Source organism: Euprymna scolopes, chromosome 17 (assembly GCF_053919585.1).
Source record: "Euprymna scolopes isolate OS-2025 chromosome 17, ASM5391958v1, whole genome shotgun sequence".
NCBI classification, from domain to species: Eukaryota; Metazoa; Mollusca; class Cephalopoda; order Sepiida; family Sepiolidae; genus Euprymna; species Euprymna scolopes.
This window is the reverse complement of record NC_136498.1, coordinates 99,688,741-99,705,654: the sequence shown is the minus strand read 5'-3', so window position 1 is coordinate 99,705,654 and position 16,914 is coordinate 99,688,741. Positions and strand designations below refer to the sequence as shown.

Sequence of the window (16,914 nt, the reverse complement as noted above, 5' to 3'; positions counted from 1 at the left end):
AGATCTGAAGTAAATTTACACGTCCATTCTTGTCTTCCGTCCAGCGTGCGTTCGTAAATAAAAAAAAAACACAAGTTCTATTTTTACATACTTTGTAATCTGAAATATTAAATGCAATACAAACTGCAACTTCTCCGGAGAAAATTAAATTTATATAAATTACAATAGAAAAACATTGCAGCATTAAGAATTGAATATATAAAGTTATAAATCGAATTTTTAAAAATTCCGAATGCTGCAATATTTTAAGTTAAAAATTCCTAATGCTGCAATATTTTAAGTTAAAAATTTATTATATTTTTTACAAGAATATCTTGTCCTTTTCTTTTCCAGTTTTAACAAATAGTCCTTTACTTTTCCATATTTAAGCTTAACCATATTACTTTTCATGCTAGCATTTTTCTATTACAATCAATGATTTTTCCAGACTTCCAGTAAATTCACTTGTTCTTTGTTTAATTCTAGTATTATTTTTGCCCCCATAAACATAACATCCACACATGTAATAACAATGTACGGCACTCGTATGTTTTCAATAAAATGCCCCAATTATCTCCCTTTCATGCTTTCATTCTCTCTGTTTCACTTGTTACTTCTCTTTTCACGAGAACGGTGAATTGGTAGCAACAGTAGTGGCTGAAGCGACGTGGTTGCTATGAAAACCAGTCATAAAAAACGTCGCTTACCTCTTTGCGTTTTATTACGATTTTGAACGCCAGTAAATGCATCATAACTTTTGTTTTACTGAACGAAAATTGAAAAGAAATTTTTTTTTTCACAATATAGTTGAGAAGGTGATCTATAAACTGTAATAATTGTTTGAAATTTGATCGAAAGATGAGTGAGCAGTGAAGTATAGCTATAGTAAAGCCGTTCTAAGTGAGTAAATCTGCGACTTAACCATATATTCAAACACGGTAGTGTTTGAATGATATCCGGTAAATTTACAATATATTTACATTTTTTTCTGGTCCGTTACTTTGTTTATATTTTCGGAGCTGTTGGAACCGTGCATGCGTGTTTCTGTGTGCGTGTGTTCCGGTCATCGTGCATTACCAAAGAAAAAAACAACTTTTGCTTTGCATAAACATTTATTACATGTTAATAAACATTAAAAACTGCAAGCTCTTTTTGGATAATTAGATATTTATCTAATTAGTAAATTTGAAGTATTTTTTTTCAACTTATGTCTTGTTATTCCCCTTACTTTCCGGGTCAAATTATATGGGGTATTCATTGTACGGGTCGGCTGATATAAAAGGGTGCTTCTTTGTTATTATAGTGATATCAAACAGCCGAAAGGTTGATTTTATTTAAAAACACAATTATACCTACTTACATTTTTGGTCTATTAAAGTCTTGACCCGACGAGAGACGATGCTTCTTCGTTATTGTAAAAAGTGGATTTTTATAACAAATCATTTTTTTTTCCATTTATGTATTGCATCATTTAAGAAAGCAAATGTTGTCGCCGGCTATTTCTGTTTTGTCACGTGACATTTGCTGTAAATACATGAGTAATAGCGTGCATTTCTATTTCCTGCGAAAACTTTCATTTTAATTATTAACTTACACATTATCGTTTTGCGTGCATTTTGGATATTTTCAGTACTGCAACATAGCAATACATTAAATACTACTGGTTTCATTTGAACATTAATATTTCTATTAGAACAGTACGGAACAATCAACAGAATTATATTTGAAAGCAATATCTACAGACATTGAGAACATGAACATAAGAAACATACATTTTGCCTTTTATGGTTTTTGTTTGTTTTCAACCACAGCAACGCGTGGCCGAGTACAGCTAGTTATTAATATATATAAATATATATTATAAATTATATATAAATAATTAACAACAAAAACTAATAGAAATTAAACAGTTATAAATATTTATTGAAAAAATAATAAGTAAAAGATTATCAATATTTATTGAAACATATAGTGCATATATATATATATATACACACACACACACACGCATATATATATATATATACAGAGAGAGAGAGAGAGAGAGAGAAAGAGAAAGAGTATGTATGTGTGTTATTCAGGAAGATTATGTTTACTTTTAAGATTTCCATCGTGAAAATAAATAATGATGCGAACCATTTTGTAAAACATTTGAATTTTACATGGCTTTAAAAAAGCAATTTTATATAATAAAAAGGCCTCTGTATTTATTGGTTTGTGGTGGCGGGTTGAGTGGAAACTTAAACGAAAGTACTGAACATGGCAAAAAAGCTGGAGACGAAAAGCCGTAAGCAGGAAACCGGAAGTGAATATATTCCATTACATCCACTTGGAGTCTAATGTAAAAAGAGAGAAAAATATTCAGATAAACATTAATATTAATAGAATATGTAATCAAGCGTGAAAATATGCTTATCTATCTAAAACTTTTAATTCATTCATTGTCAAATATGGTTTTAGTTAAAATACACTGTATTATTGTATTTAAATAAACATTTATAATTTTATAAGTCTATAGAATGTTTAATTGAATTTGAATCAAAAGCAATTACATTATTTGGATTCTAGAAAATCTATAAGTTTATTGCTTTGCTCAAGAACTTCAGAATAGAAAATAAATTTAACATTTCTGCATATTGCATTATCAAGTCCTAGAAAAACATTCCAAAATCATATACCAAAAATGTTATGAAATTGTTTATAATTGGTAAGACACAAAGATGAAGAAATAAATGGACGAAAACAATTCTATTAAGTTAACAATTTAACATGATTTATCAGCAATTTTACAATTGAGAGAATTACTATGAAAATTAGGACTTAATTGTCTATCTATGAACCGATTTCAAAAGCGCCCTCCATCGAATTGTTACGTGTTCAGAGTAGGAGCATATTACTCTGGACAGATTAATCATACTTCAAAAATGTCTTTTGGCAAGGGAGATAATTTTGAGGTACAAATGTTATTATTATTAAACATTATTTCCTCGTTGGACTTTGTTATCTAACAAAAAGAAATATGGATACTTATGTGTGATGTTCTTAAATTAAACTGTTGAGCTAATATGGAGTAATTGTATTTATAAAACTTACCGTAGTAGGTGGATGTTCGTAATTTAACAAGTTAATAAGTTTTGAACCAACCGTCATATTGCTCACATAAACCTCATCACTATCTCCGTAAACACACATTAGATATAATTTGGAGTCCTGTAAAAAATAAATGATTGTGCTTTTTAATCATATTACTATTATAACCGTTTCTGTTTACGGTGTTTCAAATGAAAACAGGGATTGAATTATAAAACAATAAAAATGAATAGTGAGAGGATTCAACGGAACTTATTGCAATGCGATTTACGGGGAAAATTATAAGCAGATCACACATTTTGTCATTTTGTATTTGTGGAGTTAAATAAATAAATAAAAAGATGAAAAATAGAAGATAAGGGGAAGGTAGGAATATGGTGAATAGAAACGAAACAGATTACCTAATCTAATTTCATGACTTAATTTTTAACAAAAGGTATTTGTTTACAAGTACGTCGACAGAAAGGATCGAAATCACGACTTAATAGTGAACGACACTCTCTGCTGACAATGAATATATATTGCGAAAATAATGCAATAATGCAAGACAGATTGACAAACAGACCAAACATGTCTTACAGAACCTTGGACGCATAAAAATTAAAATAATCTTATGTTACGATTTTTTTTAGATAAGGATAGATAATGTGTATCATTTGGATATTTTGATACTACTGTTCTTATCTTGAATCTTATTCAACGTTTCAGACTATGGTCCGCAAGAACCTGTAGCGTAACAGATAAAGTGCTATGCAATAATCACTTCTAAGTGACAGTCTTCTGGAGGTTGATGGTTCAATCCTCTGTGTGGGCTATACTAAGAATACGATTAAAAATTAATTAAACTAAATAACCATTCCTGATGGAACGAGAATAAGCTAATCCCATAGATTAAGTAATTCGTACAGATTCCCGAGTTCGACAAGACGCACTTAAAGAAGGTTGGAGGCTACATCTGCGAAAACGCTGTGATAGCAACATTCAAAAGGAACACAGAGGTTCAATTGATTCTAATAATATAAATGAAATAATTCTTAAAATCATATTTTTTAATTAAGTATGAAAGACCACGTGACTCATTACGTCAGTTTGCCTCTTTAGTTCTAATTGATTAAAGCAGATGTATTGTAACCTTATATGGTTGAATACATGTAAAATAAGCAGATACTTTGTAATAGTGCTTCAATAATTACCGAGGCCTAAAGACTAGTTGAGGACAAAAATTAATACGACTGTCGTTGTGTAGTAAAGGCATGCGTATGCAAATCCGAACCATGTGCAATATAAAGTCACGGTAGGGAAAATGAAAAGACTATAAAATGAACGTGCGCACAAACAGAAGAGCACGTTCGAGAGCACGTTCAATAGCACGTTCAAAAGTATGAGAGCCGTGGATGACGTTCGAGAGAGAGAGAGAGAGAGAGAGAGAGAGAGAGAGAGGTCAGAGAGGAATACAATCACGTTTATTCGGGAAAACACCCGGAAATGTTGCTAAAATAAAAAAGGAGTCAAGTTATTATTTGTCGTATGTTCCTTGCGACGTACTCTGCTACAATGTGTTGGGTTCCAGGTGTCTACATACGAAGCGTGTGTAAACTTGTTTACTAGGTTATATGTGCGGGCGATACTAAGAATACGATTACGAATTACTTAAGACTTCTACCTGATCATGGCTGAGGAGACATGAGTAAGCAGATTCGCTAGTTCAACAAGACGCACTAGAAGAATATTGGAGGCTACATCGGCCAAAACGCTGTGAAAGTAACAATAAAAAATAGCCAGGAGTTCAATTGATTCCAATAAAATAAATGAAATCATTCTGGAAATCATATTTTTAAATTTTTTTTCAGTTTCTTCCTTTGAAGATTGTAACGTTGGGTATAGTGAAACCAGCTGCCAAGATTATCCTACTTTTTATTGAAGCCAGCTGAGAGCTGTTTTTAGTATCTTCGTTGTGTCCGTAAGTGCAATTGTCTGGCTCTCTTTTGCACTTGGTTCACCAAGAATATTAGTTAGGTAGGACTTCATATTCTTCTTCATACGGGCCGTGGCACCTATAATATCTGGTATGATTGATCTCTCTAAGATTCCAGTTTCTTTTCATATCATACATGAAACCTTGATATTTGGTCTGTTTCTACCTTTCAGACCTCTATCATTAGGGACACTCACTTCAACCAAGGTTGCCACTCTCTATCTCTCCCTCTCTTTCTCTCTCTCTCTCTCTCTCTCTCTCTCTCTCTCTCTCTCTCTCTCTCTGACTTATCCCATATAACTATGTCAGGTTTCACAGCAGCATTTTCAAGGTAGGTGGCTGTAGAGATTACATGGTCGTAATGTATGGTATATAAATCATTTCCAACTGTTTTTTCAGGTTGCTGTTCCCAGGACTTGCTGCTACACTGGATGTTTAACTTTTTTACAGATGGTCCAGTGGAGGTACTTACATACTCCATCATCCGTCTCGCTGTATAGTAGCCGTCCCCCAAAAGAACCTTGCAACTTGATACCAGATGGTTCACACTTTCCAATTCCATGTGGCAGAATCTGGTTTAAATTAAGTATGATAGACCACGTGATCGATGACGTCAGTTTGCCTTCTTAGTTCTAATTGATTAAAACAGATGCAGCTTTATGTAAACGAATACATGTAGAATATGCAGGTACTTTGTACTAGTGATTCAACAATTATCGAGGCCTAAAAACTAGTTGAGGACGAAGATTAATAAGACTGTCGCTTGACAATGAAGAACGCTCTTGTAGGATTAAAAACGATGATAAAACATCAATATTGAACTTGTAGACGACCATGTTGCAGTCAGCTGTGAAGCAATTCGATATTATTGGATTCCTCGGATGGAAATTACTTGGGAAAGAATTATTCATGCAAGTTCCGTTTAGTTTTGAGTGTTATGTACTTAGGAACGTAAGAAATTATTTGTTACTTATCTGTCTGTCGATCTATCTATTCATCTATCTATCCTGTGATATTGGTAAAATAGTTTATATTGGAAGTTATTTATTATTTAGAGATGTTTGCTAAACTTGTCAAAACTATAAATTGGACAAGTTGCACCGGAAGAGTGTCTGATAGCTGACCCGGAAGGACGTGGTTATCATGTGATCAGGTTAGCTTAAAAAATAGATGAGTTGGATTGAGGATGTCAACAGAAGAAGATGATCAAAAGGGGGGAGGCGTCTCAGACGTGGGGCGTGTAAGAACTACCCACGCAAGTAAAGATCGTGATTGCTCCTCTGCTAGACGTAATGCCTGGGAGCGAATGAAAAACTATTTTAAAAAAAACATCATCTTGAGTATCTTGCATGCGTCTTCTTTGTAAAGAGAATCAACTCCCTCAAGATGATAGAAGAACCCTTCCAAAAGGCAGCAGCATAACCAGTTAGAAGCACAATTGAAGCATGATACTTGACTTTTGCATTTTAAACTTTAATTTAAGCCATCATATATAAAATATGATTTTATAAAATCAACAATAGGTTCTTTACAGTGCAATGTAGACTACAATGTATTATGGACTAAGTCACTGTGGGGAGGTATGTGAAACTTCCTCCCAGTGCACCGCAATGATTCATCAACTAGAGCAGACAGTCAATCACTTTGGTTGAAAAATGGGCGATTTCACTGATTTAATAAAAAATATCCAGGTTTGGAACATTCGTTTATCCTCATTCAATCTCGGGCAACTTCGGGTCTCCCTGCTAGTAAAGTATAAATGAATATTTTAACTTTCATATAAAGGAAAGTAAATAGTTAAAATGCATATTTGGCATCAAATATTTTTGTCTTTGCAAAAGAATGTTTGTAATAAATTAAAGAAATAAGTTGAACACTGGTAAAATAAAATCATTGATTGTTTTAACTTACCGTAATGTTCACGCCAAAATCGTTTTCCTCTGTGATAAAATACCGCATAAATTTCAAAGTAGTTGTGCCATTAATTTCTGTGACTGAAGTCAGATTACACATAAGGCATTCATCACGTTCCAGCTTCCCACCAGGTAGCCCATAATAGTCCTGTAAGGCAACGACATACAAAGCAAACTCAAATTTGATGAAAACCAAAATAACGGGTGCAGAGCTGAAGAAAGTAACCCAAACAAATATGCTTTCCATTTATCCTCATTTTCACAGTTGCTGCTGCTGCTGCTGCTGCTGATGCTGTTGCTGCTGTTGTTGTTGTTGTTGTTGTTGTTGTTGTTGTTGTTGTTTTTTGTTTTGTTTTGTTTTTTGTTTTTTTGTTTTGTTTTTGTTTTTTTCACCTCTGGCCTTCTTCAGGTGGCTAATCGCAAGGGAATATGAATGCTGAGTTTTTTTTAACTGTATCGTCAGTAATTACTGCCTTCCATATGTCTTGTTGTCTCACCATGTTTTGACCAAGTAATCCTCCTAGCCTGTTCTGGGTAGGATTGAAACCGTTATCTCCAGATAATGCTCACCTGGAATCGTAGATTCAACGCCTCTATCCACTACACCATGGGCCCCCGATATCTACTGGAGCGGTAGAATGATCTGACCATTTTTCCAGTGACTTTGGCAACGGATTTGATGTATGTGTTCCATTTCAGATCAGGAGTGAAGGTCACTTCCAGAAGCTTGTCTAAACGTCCTCAAGACGAGAGCCGTTTATTTCAATTCCGGCCAAATGACGGTCAGAGCGTTGATGATGTAAAGATAGAAGCTTGGTTTTAAATGCATACAAATTAACCAGCCACCTTTCTCCCCATTGTATCACGAGAGAGAATCAAAAAGATCTTGGTCACTTCAAAAAGGGTTGCCATAGATGGTAATGTCATGTGCATTAATGTCTACGAATGATCTAAGAGTGTGATTTGGAAGATCATTGATGAAGATCAGGGATAGATTTGGACGAAGAATAAAACCCTGCGGAACACCAGCATTAATAATATGAGCTTCAGATTTCTGTCCATCAACCACTACTCTTATAAACCTATTAGAGAGAAATGATTTAATGATTGAGAAGACATTTCCAGCTATTTTTGTGTAGTAGACCTTTATATCATACCCTCTCAAAAGCCTTTGATATGTCTAGAGCAATTACCCAAAAAACGAAGGCCGCGTCGAGAGATTCACTAATCCTGTGAGATATTACTGTTAGCACACCAGCTATAGATCTAGCAGAACAGAAACCATATTGCATGTCGCTGAGTAGGTTACTTTTGCTCAGGTGGTTGATCAATTCTCTGTTTATACAGATTCCAGTAACTTACTCATGACGTACATGAGATTTCTTGGTCTGTGCTGAGAGGAAGATGACCCATCACCTGAATTTTAAATATACGGCATATATGGATGAGATTTCCATGGTGTTGGGAGGCAAAGTTTAAATAGCTTTGTAAGTATAGGGCTAGTTCCAGTTAAAGCTTTTTAGCACTATAATTGGAATTCCATAAAGGCTAGTTTATTTACTGGAATCTAGATTTTTGATAAGCTTGGCAACATCACGCACAGTTATTTGTATATTGCATAGCGTGTTTTCGGATACATGAGGAAATGCAGAGGGTAGACGGCCCTGGTCGCATAGGGTAGAATTTGCTGCAAAGTTCTTGGCTTGACAAAGAGTTTTGCTTTATCTGATGCTGATGAGATAACCTCAGGTCCATTGATGATGGTTGAGATGGATGACACGCTTCGGTTTAGGACTCTGTTATTCGCCAAAACTCATGAGAACTAAGCCGCTGGTCAGCTACTTTGGACTTGACGAACTGGGCGTACAACTTTCTCGCGTTCTTTATTACTCCTTTATAGTGGTCGCTGACAATCCTAAGGTACTTTTAGTCTCACTACATCTATTTCGATGAAAGTAGTAGAAATAGTGGGTTTTGTGTGCAATGACAGTGGCACATTCTGGAGAGAACCACGGCTGGCTGTTAGTTTTTTGCTGGAATTTCTTGGAGGGTATGAAGTGGTCTATACTAACAATTAACTATTCGGTCAGGCCTGAACGAATAGAAGACGGGTTCATTTTCAGCAAAGAACGCAGATGAATATCGTATATAAATTTACGGAAGCTATTCCAGTCAGCCATTAAGTATCGATATACTATACGATCGAGAGGTACATCTGAGGATTTATTACATTTTGGTTTTATCTTAACTGGGACAACTGAGTTGTCGGAAGATCTCAGTAGGGACAGAATGAAGGATGAGTATAGCTGTGAGCAAGTTGTAAGAAAAATGTTTAGGATACTTGCATGTTGACCGTCAATGTCGGACACATAGATGGGTTCGTGTACAAGTTAGGTTATAAGCAATGAAGTATTCGTGACAGAATCTTGCCTCATCATCCGTTTTGTTGGAGTGGGTTAGCCATTCAGTATTGTGAACATTGAAGTCACCACAGATGTGAATGTAAGCCGAGCGATGAGCAGACGGGACGTTGTCAATTTTCTTAGAGATAATCTTCAAAATAGTAACTTTATTGCTGTAGTCATCTAGAGAAAAAGGCGGTCCAATGCAAGTTTCATACAGGAACAATAGGTTTGGCTTCATTTAATTGGATGTCACTTTGGAAGATTGGAACGTGGCACGAAAGATACGAAACGCGGTCAAAAGTTGTGCACATGCTGGCGGTTATATTTTAATTAGTTATACAACAAGCTATTTCGGCAAAAATGAAGGCGTTTAAAATACGATTCAATTAGATTTTATTAAAAGAGTAATGAGTGTTAGCTGTGTCTAGCCGAATTGTAAGTACTGTCTGTATATAGCCCTATAGAGAGTGCTAACTGTGTCTAGCTGAGTTTTGAGTGCTAGCTGTGTCTGCCCGAATAGTGAGTGCTAGCTGTGTCTAGCCGTGTACTGATTTATAGCTGATTCTATCTGTGTAATGAGTGCTAGCTGTGTCTAGCCGAGGTGTGTGCTAGTTGTGTCTAGCCGAGTAGTGAGTGCTGGCTGTGTCTAGCCGAGTTTTGGGTGCTAGCTATGCCTAGCCGAGTTTTGAGTATTAGCTGTGTATACCTCAGTAGTGAGTGCTAGTTGTGTCTAATCCAGTTTTGAGTGCTAGCTGTGTCTATCGGTGTAGTGAGTTTTATCTAGTTCTAGCCGAGTAGTGAGTGTTAGCTGTGTCTAGCCGTGTAGTGAGTTCTAGTTGTGTCTAGCTGTGTAATGCATGCTTGCTGCGTCAAGCCGTGTAGTGAGTGCTAGGTATATCTAGCTGTGTAGTTAGTGCTAGCTAGGTCTGAAAACCCAGAGAATTGGTTTCTGCGAAATTATCTTTAAGGATCATGGGGGGTATAGTTTTGCATGCATTAATTAGCAGCCCTAAAAAGACATTATAAAAAGACCGAAGGCGATAGGACAGAGAGGTGATTCGCACGAAAGATATTAGATGTGGTAAAATGTCGCGCGGTTATTTTTTTATTATTATTTTTCTAATTAGACCACATTTACTAGACAATAAATACATTAAAAATGATGCAAAACAACAGCTACGCTGGTGGAACAAGCTCCGAGTTCTGTCGTTGTTTGAACAATCAGAAACAAACTATTATACAAAAGTCTATATACCACAAATATCTCCAAAACTAAGCCATAATCATAAAAAACGGAAAAAGATTTGGAATGAGAAATAACGAGTGAACTTACCCAAAAATAAGTCTCGTTGTCCTTAACACCTCCAATACATATATCTGTATCTGATATTGTACCGTTAAGCGATACGCCAACTCCTACATAACCAGCGGTTTTAACACGAGCCTTAAAATATATAGCGCCGTCTTCAGCCTTCCAGGACAAAAAGAAATTTGAATCGAGATCCAAACTGTTTTCGGAAGCTCCCGCCAAATTTGTAGACGAAAGCAGACAGAAAAACACAGCGATAAAGACATCACGCGCTGTACACGACATCGTTTATTGATTTCCGCCCAACAAGTGGTTCAACAAGTTGTTTGAGAACCTCGAATGTCGAACAAAGGATGCGTCACATGCATGGGTGTTGTCAAATAGCTAGTTGACATTTAATGAATGACTGAACACGGAAAAGAAATGACTATTTTTAGAAATAGATTTATATAAGATTACGTAAATGATGATGTTTCTAAATTTTCTGGAGTGATTATCCGTATTATGTGGTTTATTTGGACTACTTTTCTCAACTTGAGTGTTATTTGTATAATGTTTCGATCGATGTTACCTCCAGCCTTCTTCTTGTGTATCTTGTCGAATTCAAGAATCTTTCTGTCAAACTCGAAAATATTTCTGTTGAACTCACAAATTCCGCGCGGAATTTCGAACAGAGCCCTTTATTTAATCAATGGAATAACATGTTCTCTTTCCGCCAGTCGTGGTTGAACAGAAGTCCTGAGTTGCGATTTCATTTTGAGTGTCGCCAAAGTACATTATCCATGACGGCACGGCTCCTTGCGAACAATTTTAGTTTGAATTTCATGAGGTTTAAACCTATATTGTTTTCTAGATGTACAATCTTATGGTTATCATTGTCTATAACAATATATTACTTCACATTATTACTACATATATATATATATATATATATATATAGAGAGAGAGAGAGAGAGAGAGAGAGAGAGAGAGAGAGAGAGAGGGAGAGAGGGAATATTTATTGCTATTTACTTATTACTATATATATATAAAATAAAAAAAATAAAAAATGTATATATGTAAAAATATTTTTAACCTTTATATATCTAATTTTAAATAAATAAGAATGTAAATATACTAAATACTAATCATAGTGGGGGTGATAAGTAGTTAAATGGATTAATCCTAATCTTATAAATACAAAACTGATAAATTAAAAAATATATCCATTTTAAATGTGGAAATTGATGAATCGCACAGGTAAGAAATTCATTTTTATAGTATGAAAAGGTTATTAATTACAATTAAAAATAGGAAATTAGATCAAATGTTTGTAACATGTCTTCTTCCTAAGATTAAGGGTGGTGGTCTTTGATCAACACTACTGGGGAGCCATGATGTAATATACTGTTTTGTTTTTAAATCCCCGAAACAGTGTTTCATGGTAAACAACTGATGATCCTTTGAAAAATAAATTATTAGTACTATAGTAAATTCGAGAGCGAGTTGATGTAGTGATTGCAGGTGATTAAATGACTTACTGACTAGATAGTTTTCTAACGAATGATAAAAAATATTTTTTGTATAGTTTTAAAGGTTACAAACTTCAAAGACTATATATATATATATATATATATATATATATATATATATATACAAAGTGCCTTCAATAAGTTTCGAGACTTTTTCGAATGGGCACTTTTATTGATAGTACACACATGAACCTCTAGTCCCCTTCGAAGTAATCTCCTCTGGCTGCAATGCACTTGTTGTATCGTTCCAAGGAAGGGCCCATGGAAGTCCTCTTGTGTGAGCGTGTCAATGACCCTCGTCACAGCCTCTTTCAACTCTTCAATTGTCTCCTTGAGCTTAGAGAATAACCAAAAGTCACGGGGAACAAGGTCTGGAGTATGGGAGAGTGATGAACTGTCTTAATGCCCATCTTGATCAAATGTCGACGTCTTTCTTTCTGATCCTCTCTGAACATCCTTGGGACAAACTTCGTGCAAATCTTCTGCATCATCAGTTCTTCGCGAATAATTGTGTGTACAGTTCCCACACTGGCATCAACCTGTGCACTTATTGTCTCTATAGGCACAGGCGATCCTTACCCATACAATTCTTTATTTAGCCAATCAACTCGTACTCCTCCCACACCTTTCATCATCCCTCACAAACTACCTGTCTTTCCTGAATCTCTTATGGCACTCTAAACCCAATGCTCGATTCATGCAAGATAGTCCAAAAGCAGTCTGAAGAATTCCATACGTTTCTGTTGCATGTTTTCAAAGTTTCAAACAAAATTGTATTGCATATCGTTCTAAAAAAGTGTCCTCACGCCCAAATTGCATTTTTTAAATTCACCAGCTGTTACTATCAGATTTTAGTAGGGTGTATTCCGATTCCTATTGTAGCTGTTCATTTTGGACCTGAAATCATAAAAATTGGTCAGCCATCTCATAAGATGTATGGCAATGGCATACTGAATTTTCAAGAGTCTACAACAATTTTAAATGCCTGTACAAAAACGCCTGGAAACATATTGAAAGCACCTCATATATATATATATATATATATATATATATATATATATATATATATATATATATATATATATAGAGAGAGAGAGAGAGAGAGAGAGAGAGAGAGACAGAGAGAGAAAGAAAGAGAGAGATGATGAACTCTCCCGTCGATTTGGACGTATGAGCTCCCCTACAACAACTAAGTTGCTCGGAAATCCACACAGATTATTTGTTTATAGTGGTGAAGGTTTTGTGCAGAGCTAACCACACTTTTTGGTACAATTGCTAACCTTTGTCGGTGCAATGGCTACCGCGACAGAGCAAACAGTAGACCTCAGGTTTTCCATCAGAGTTTTAAATCTCCTAGATGCATGTCTTAACGAAGACTAGGAAGGTGTCTCTCCCAGTGAATTAAACGCGCCTCCGGATACCAACATTTAGACTAGATAGATAGACTAATTGTGAGAGACCAAAGGAAACTCAACTTTAAAATTAAGTGTAAGAAATGGGGGGTGTTCCTACGAAAACCAATTTCATACAAAAGTCTTCCTGATTAAAAAGAAAGAAAGAAAGATTTAAGAGAGATGACGACATGCGCGTCTAAAAAGGCTATTCAAAGAAAATGCTATTTCAAACTTAAGCGAGATAAAACAACAGGCGAATCTATAAAAGGCTATTTCAGGTTAAAGTATGACAGACCAATGGAAATGTTATTTTTAATTTACGTTTGAAAAATCGACTGGTGTGTTTAAATAAAGCGTGATACACGAAAGAATGTTATTTCAAACCCTCGGTATGAAAAATGAACACGAAGAGCACATATAAAAACTATTTCACCCAATCTCTCTGTGAATCTAAATCCAAGCACAAACTCCATGAACAAAGCTTCTTTCCTAGAACCGCCCGCCTGTGGAACTCTTTCCCGTTGGCCTACTTTCCAGCTTACTATAACATGGTTGTCCTCACGTCTAATACAAACAAGTTCTTGTTGAGCCACCCCATTAAATAATCAAATTCTAGAAAATTTCCACGACTAACGATTACTACGCTCTTATCTCAGTAATCGCATTACACTCATTAACCCTTATCCTTGAGTGGCCTTCGGGCCTTGATAAGTAATCTCCCATTTGTAATTTTTTTTATTAATTAAAAAGCTAAAATATGATAGAGAAAAGGAAATGCTATGTTTCTAAATTTTTTAGATGAGGATTAATAAAATGTCGTTTGAGTTCCTTGCATGACTTAAATATATATAACTAGCAGAAGTACCCGTCGTTCTCTGGATTAAAGAAGAATCTTCAAAAAATGGATTCTGATTTGTGAAAGGGTGAAAAGTTATGAAAAGGGGGTGTGGGTATAAAGAGATAGCTCCAAACTTTTGGAATATAAAAAGACAAGCAACCCTCTCAAACGAACATGAGGGGGAAGTAGTGGGAAGCTTTATTGACACAAACGTGTGAATACTAATTAGGGCGCCCCATTATAAGTGACCTGCTTCTGTTGATTTGAGTGAGCGATGTAACCCCTAAAACCTTCCCTTTCCCATAACAGGGTTATCATGGTAAGTTCGGTAGCTCTACATCAAACGTTTGTGGGGTGAGCGGAGTAATGCGTCAAAACCTTCCTCTCCGCCAAATTTGGTAGCTCTGCATGAAATGGTGTGAGCGTGCATAGGGCTTCCCCCTGGGGTCCCGCCCACGTTAGCGGAGATGACTTTATCACACCCAATTTTGCTCCTTGACATTTCTTCTATCCTTGTATGTGGTCAGTTTAGTATAATAGTAAACAATATAGGATCCTATTCGTCTACAGACAGACACGCACGCACGCACATACACACACACACACGTATATACGTTGAGCTTTATACGATTGTAGCCGTTAAAATTATAAATTATAAAATATTTTTGAGCTCCCAAAATTTATAGAATATACATGCGAATATGAGTAATTCCGGCTCTTTCCCACGTCAACATTAAGACCAGAAGGAAAAGTAGTCCTGGCTGTTTCCGTTTGTTGTTCAAGTCTTTTTGGGGTTGAGAGGAATCAAATCTTCCACAAATAGTATCAAATTAAATTCCAGTTTTACGTCATCTCTTTTTCCTTGTTAGGTGAAAGTACAAAATAATTACAATAATTTCTACATGTGAAGAATGGGGTTTCTAAATAATACCGTAATAATTCCAGCATGATAACATGTATAAGAAAAAGAAACGAAGATGGCGTCTTTGAAGTCTCGATAATCGATCAGAAAAAGAAAATTAAATAAAATACTCCACAGAAGGTAAAAGTGGTAAATAAAAAACAAATATGTAACAAATAAGTGTTTTCGTAGCCAATAAAATTTACTTTAAAACCTACCTGCATAATATTTTGGTGTTTTAACTTATTTATAAGCGTTTATTCAGTTCTAAAAAAAAATGTCGACATGATAAGTCACAGCTTTAAGTAATCAGTCAAAAATATAAAATTAAATCAAATCGTCAACAGGAATAGAAAATGCCAAAAATAAAAATATAGCATCATTAGAGGTTCGATAATCGCTCAAAAATAGAAAATTAAATATTAGTACCTGTAAAATAATTTTGGGGGCCGTTTTTTGAGGGTGAGTAGCGTGTCGGTATTTTGTGCATATTTACTTTCCCAAACCAATGTTATATTTACGTTTTGAGGGTGTCCCGTCCGTGCAAGGAACCAGCAATATGTGTTTGTTTACATTTTATGATAGCTCCGTCTGCTCAAGGATAGAGTTAGTAATGCGTGGTAAAATTCTAATAATTCTCAAACCATTTTTAAGGCTTACCGTAGAAAATTTTTAAGTGTTCAAGTATTTAATTTTTAGTTGTTTTAGCAGAATTGCATCATGTTTAGAAGTTTATTTAATTTAAGTTTGTGCGATTATCGAGTGTTAAAAGACGTTATGTATATTTTTTTACTTGTGCATGTATGTATGTTAATATGCTGAATTGTTAAATATATGTTGCCAGTATTTATGAAACATTAGGATAATTTGAAAGTTATCAGTATTCAATCTTGTTTTTAAGTGATTATCCTGTTTGTATTTGCTTTATTCAATCTTCTGTTTTTAAGTGATTATCCTGTTTGTATTTGCTTTTTTAGCACTATATTGTCTCATGTAGAAAAGTGTTTTATGTTAGAATGTATTCTCAGAACCCACCATGCAAGTATTTTACCGTGATAATCTTTAAAAAGTATAATCCAAATAAATTTAAGATTTACAGCATCTGTTAATAATTTGTTTGGTGTAAGTATGCAATAGTTGCAAAACACTATCCCCGTATGTTGTTTACATCTTAACGGCAACGATCACAAAAAAGAACGAAAGAAAGAAAAAAAGATCTGGAGGATACGTATTGTATCTAATAGTAAAAGTATGTCTTAAACAATCATTAGTTACTTAAAAGGGGTGGATGTTTCGTTCGCTGTTGTTGTATGTTGAAAAATAAGTGTCTATTAACTCAAATTGACGCCGTACGAATCAATATTTGTCCTAGCGACGCTATATTGTAATGTTCTGAACTGTTCGTTTAGAATGATCTCATTCCGGAATAAGAGAATTAGCGGGCAACTAATCAGAGGCAGCAGACTTTCTTGAGAGAGACTTTATTATGTTTTTATTCTACTACAAGAAATATAATGGTATATCTGTGTATGTATGAGCCAGTTACGGACGGTGTAAGTGTAGAATCTGTGGAACGTGTAGAATTCCTCCTGGTGTCGA

The 16,914-nt window shown here is 35.1% G+C and overlaps 1 protein-coding gene across 1 annotated transcript; it reads right to left on the bottom strand.

Annotated features, from left to right (window-relative positions):
• Positions 1 to 1,877: 1,877 nt before the first annotated feature.
• LOC145296858 (DBH-like monooxygenase protein 2 homolog) lies at positions 1,878 to 11,022 on the bottom strand. Its single transcript, XM_080142992.1, has 4 exons — positions 10,696 to 11,022; positions 6,956 to 7,105; positions 3,073 to 3,189; positions 1,878 to 2,315 (listed from the first exon to the last, which is right to left on the bottom strand). Exons 1-4 carry the CDS (start codon positions 10,954 to 10,956, stop codon positions 2,220 to 2,222), a joined length of 624 nt encoding a protein of 207 aa, XP_079999118.1. The 5' UTR covers positions 10,957 to 11,022; the 3' UTR covers positions 1,878 to 2,219.
• Positions 11,023 to 16,914: the final 5,892 nt, after the last annotated feature.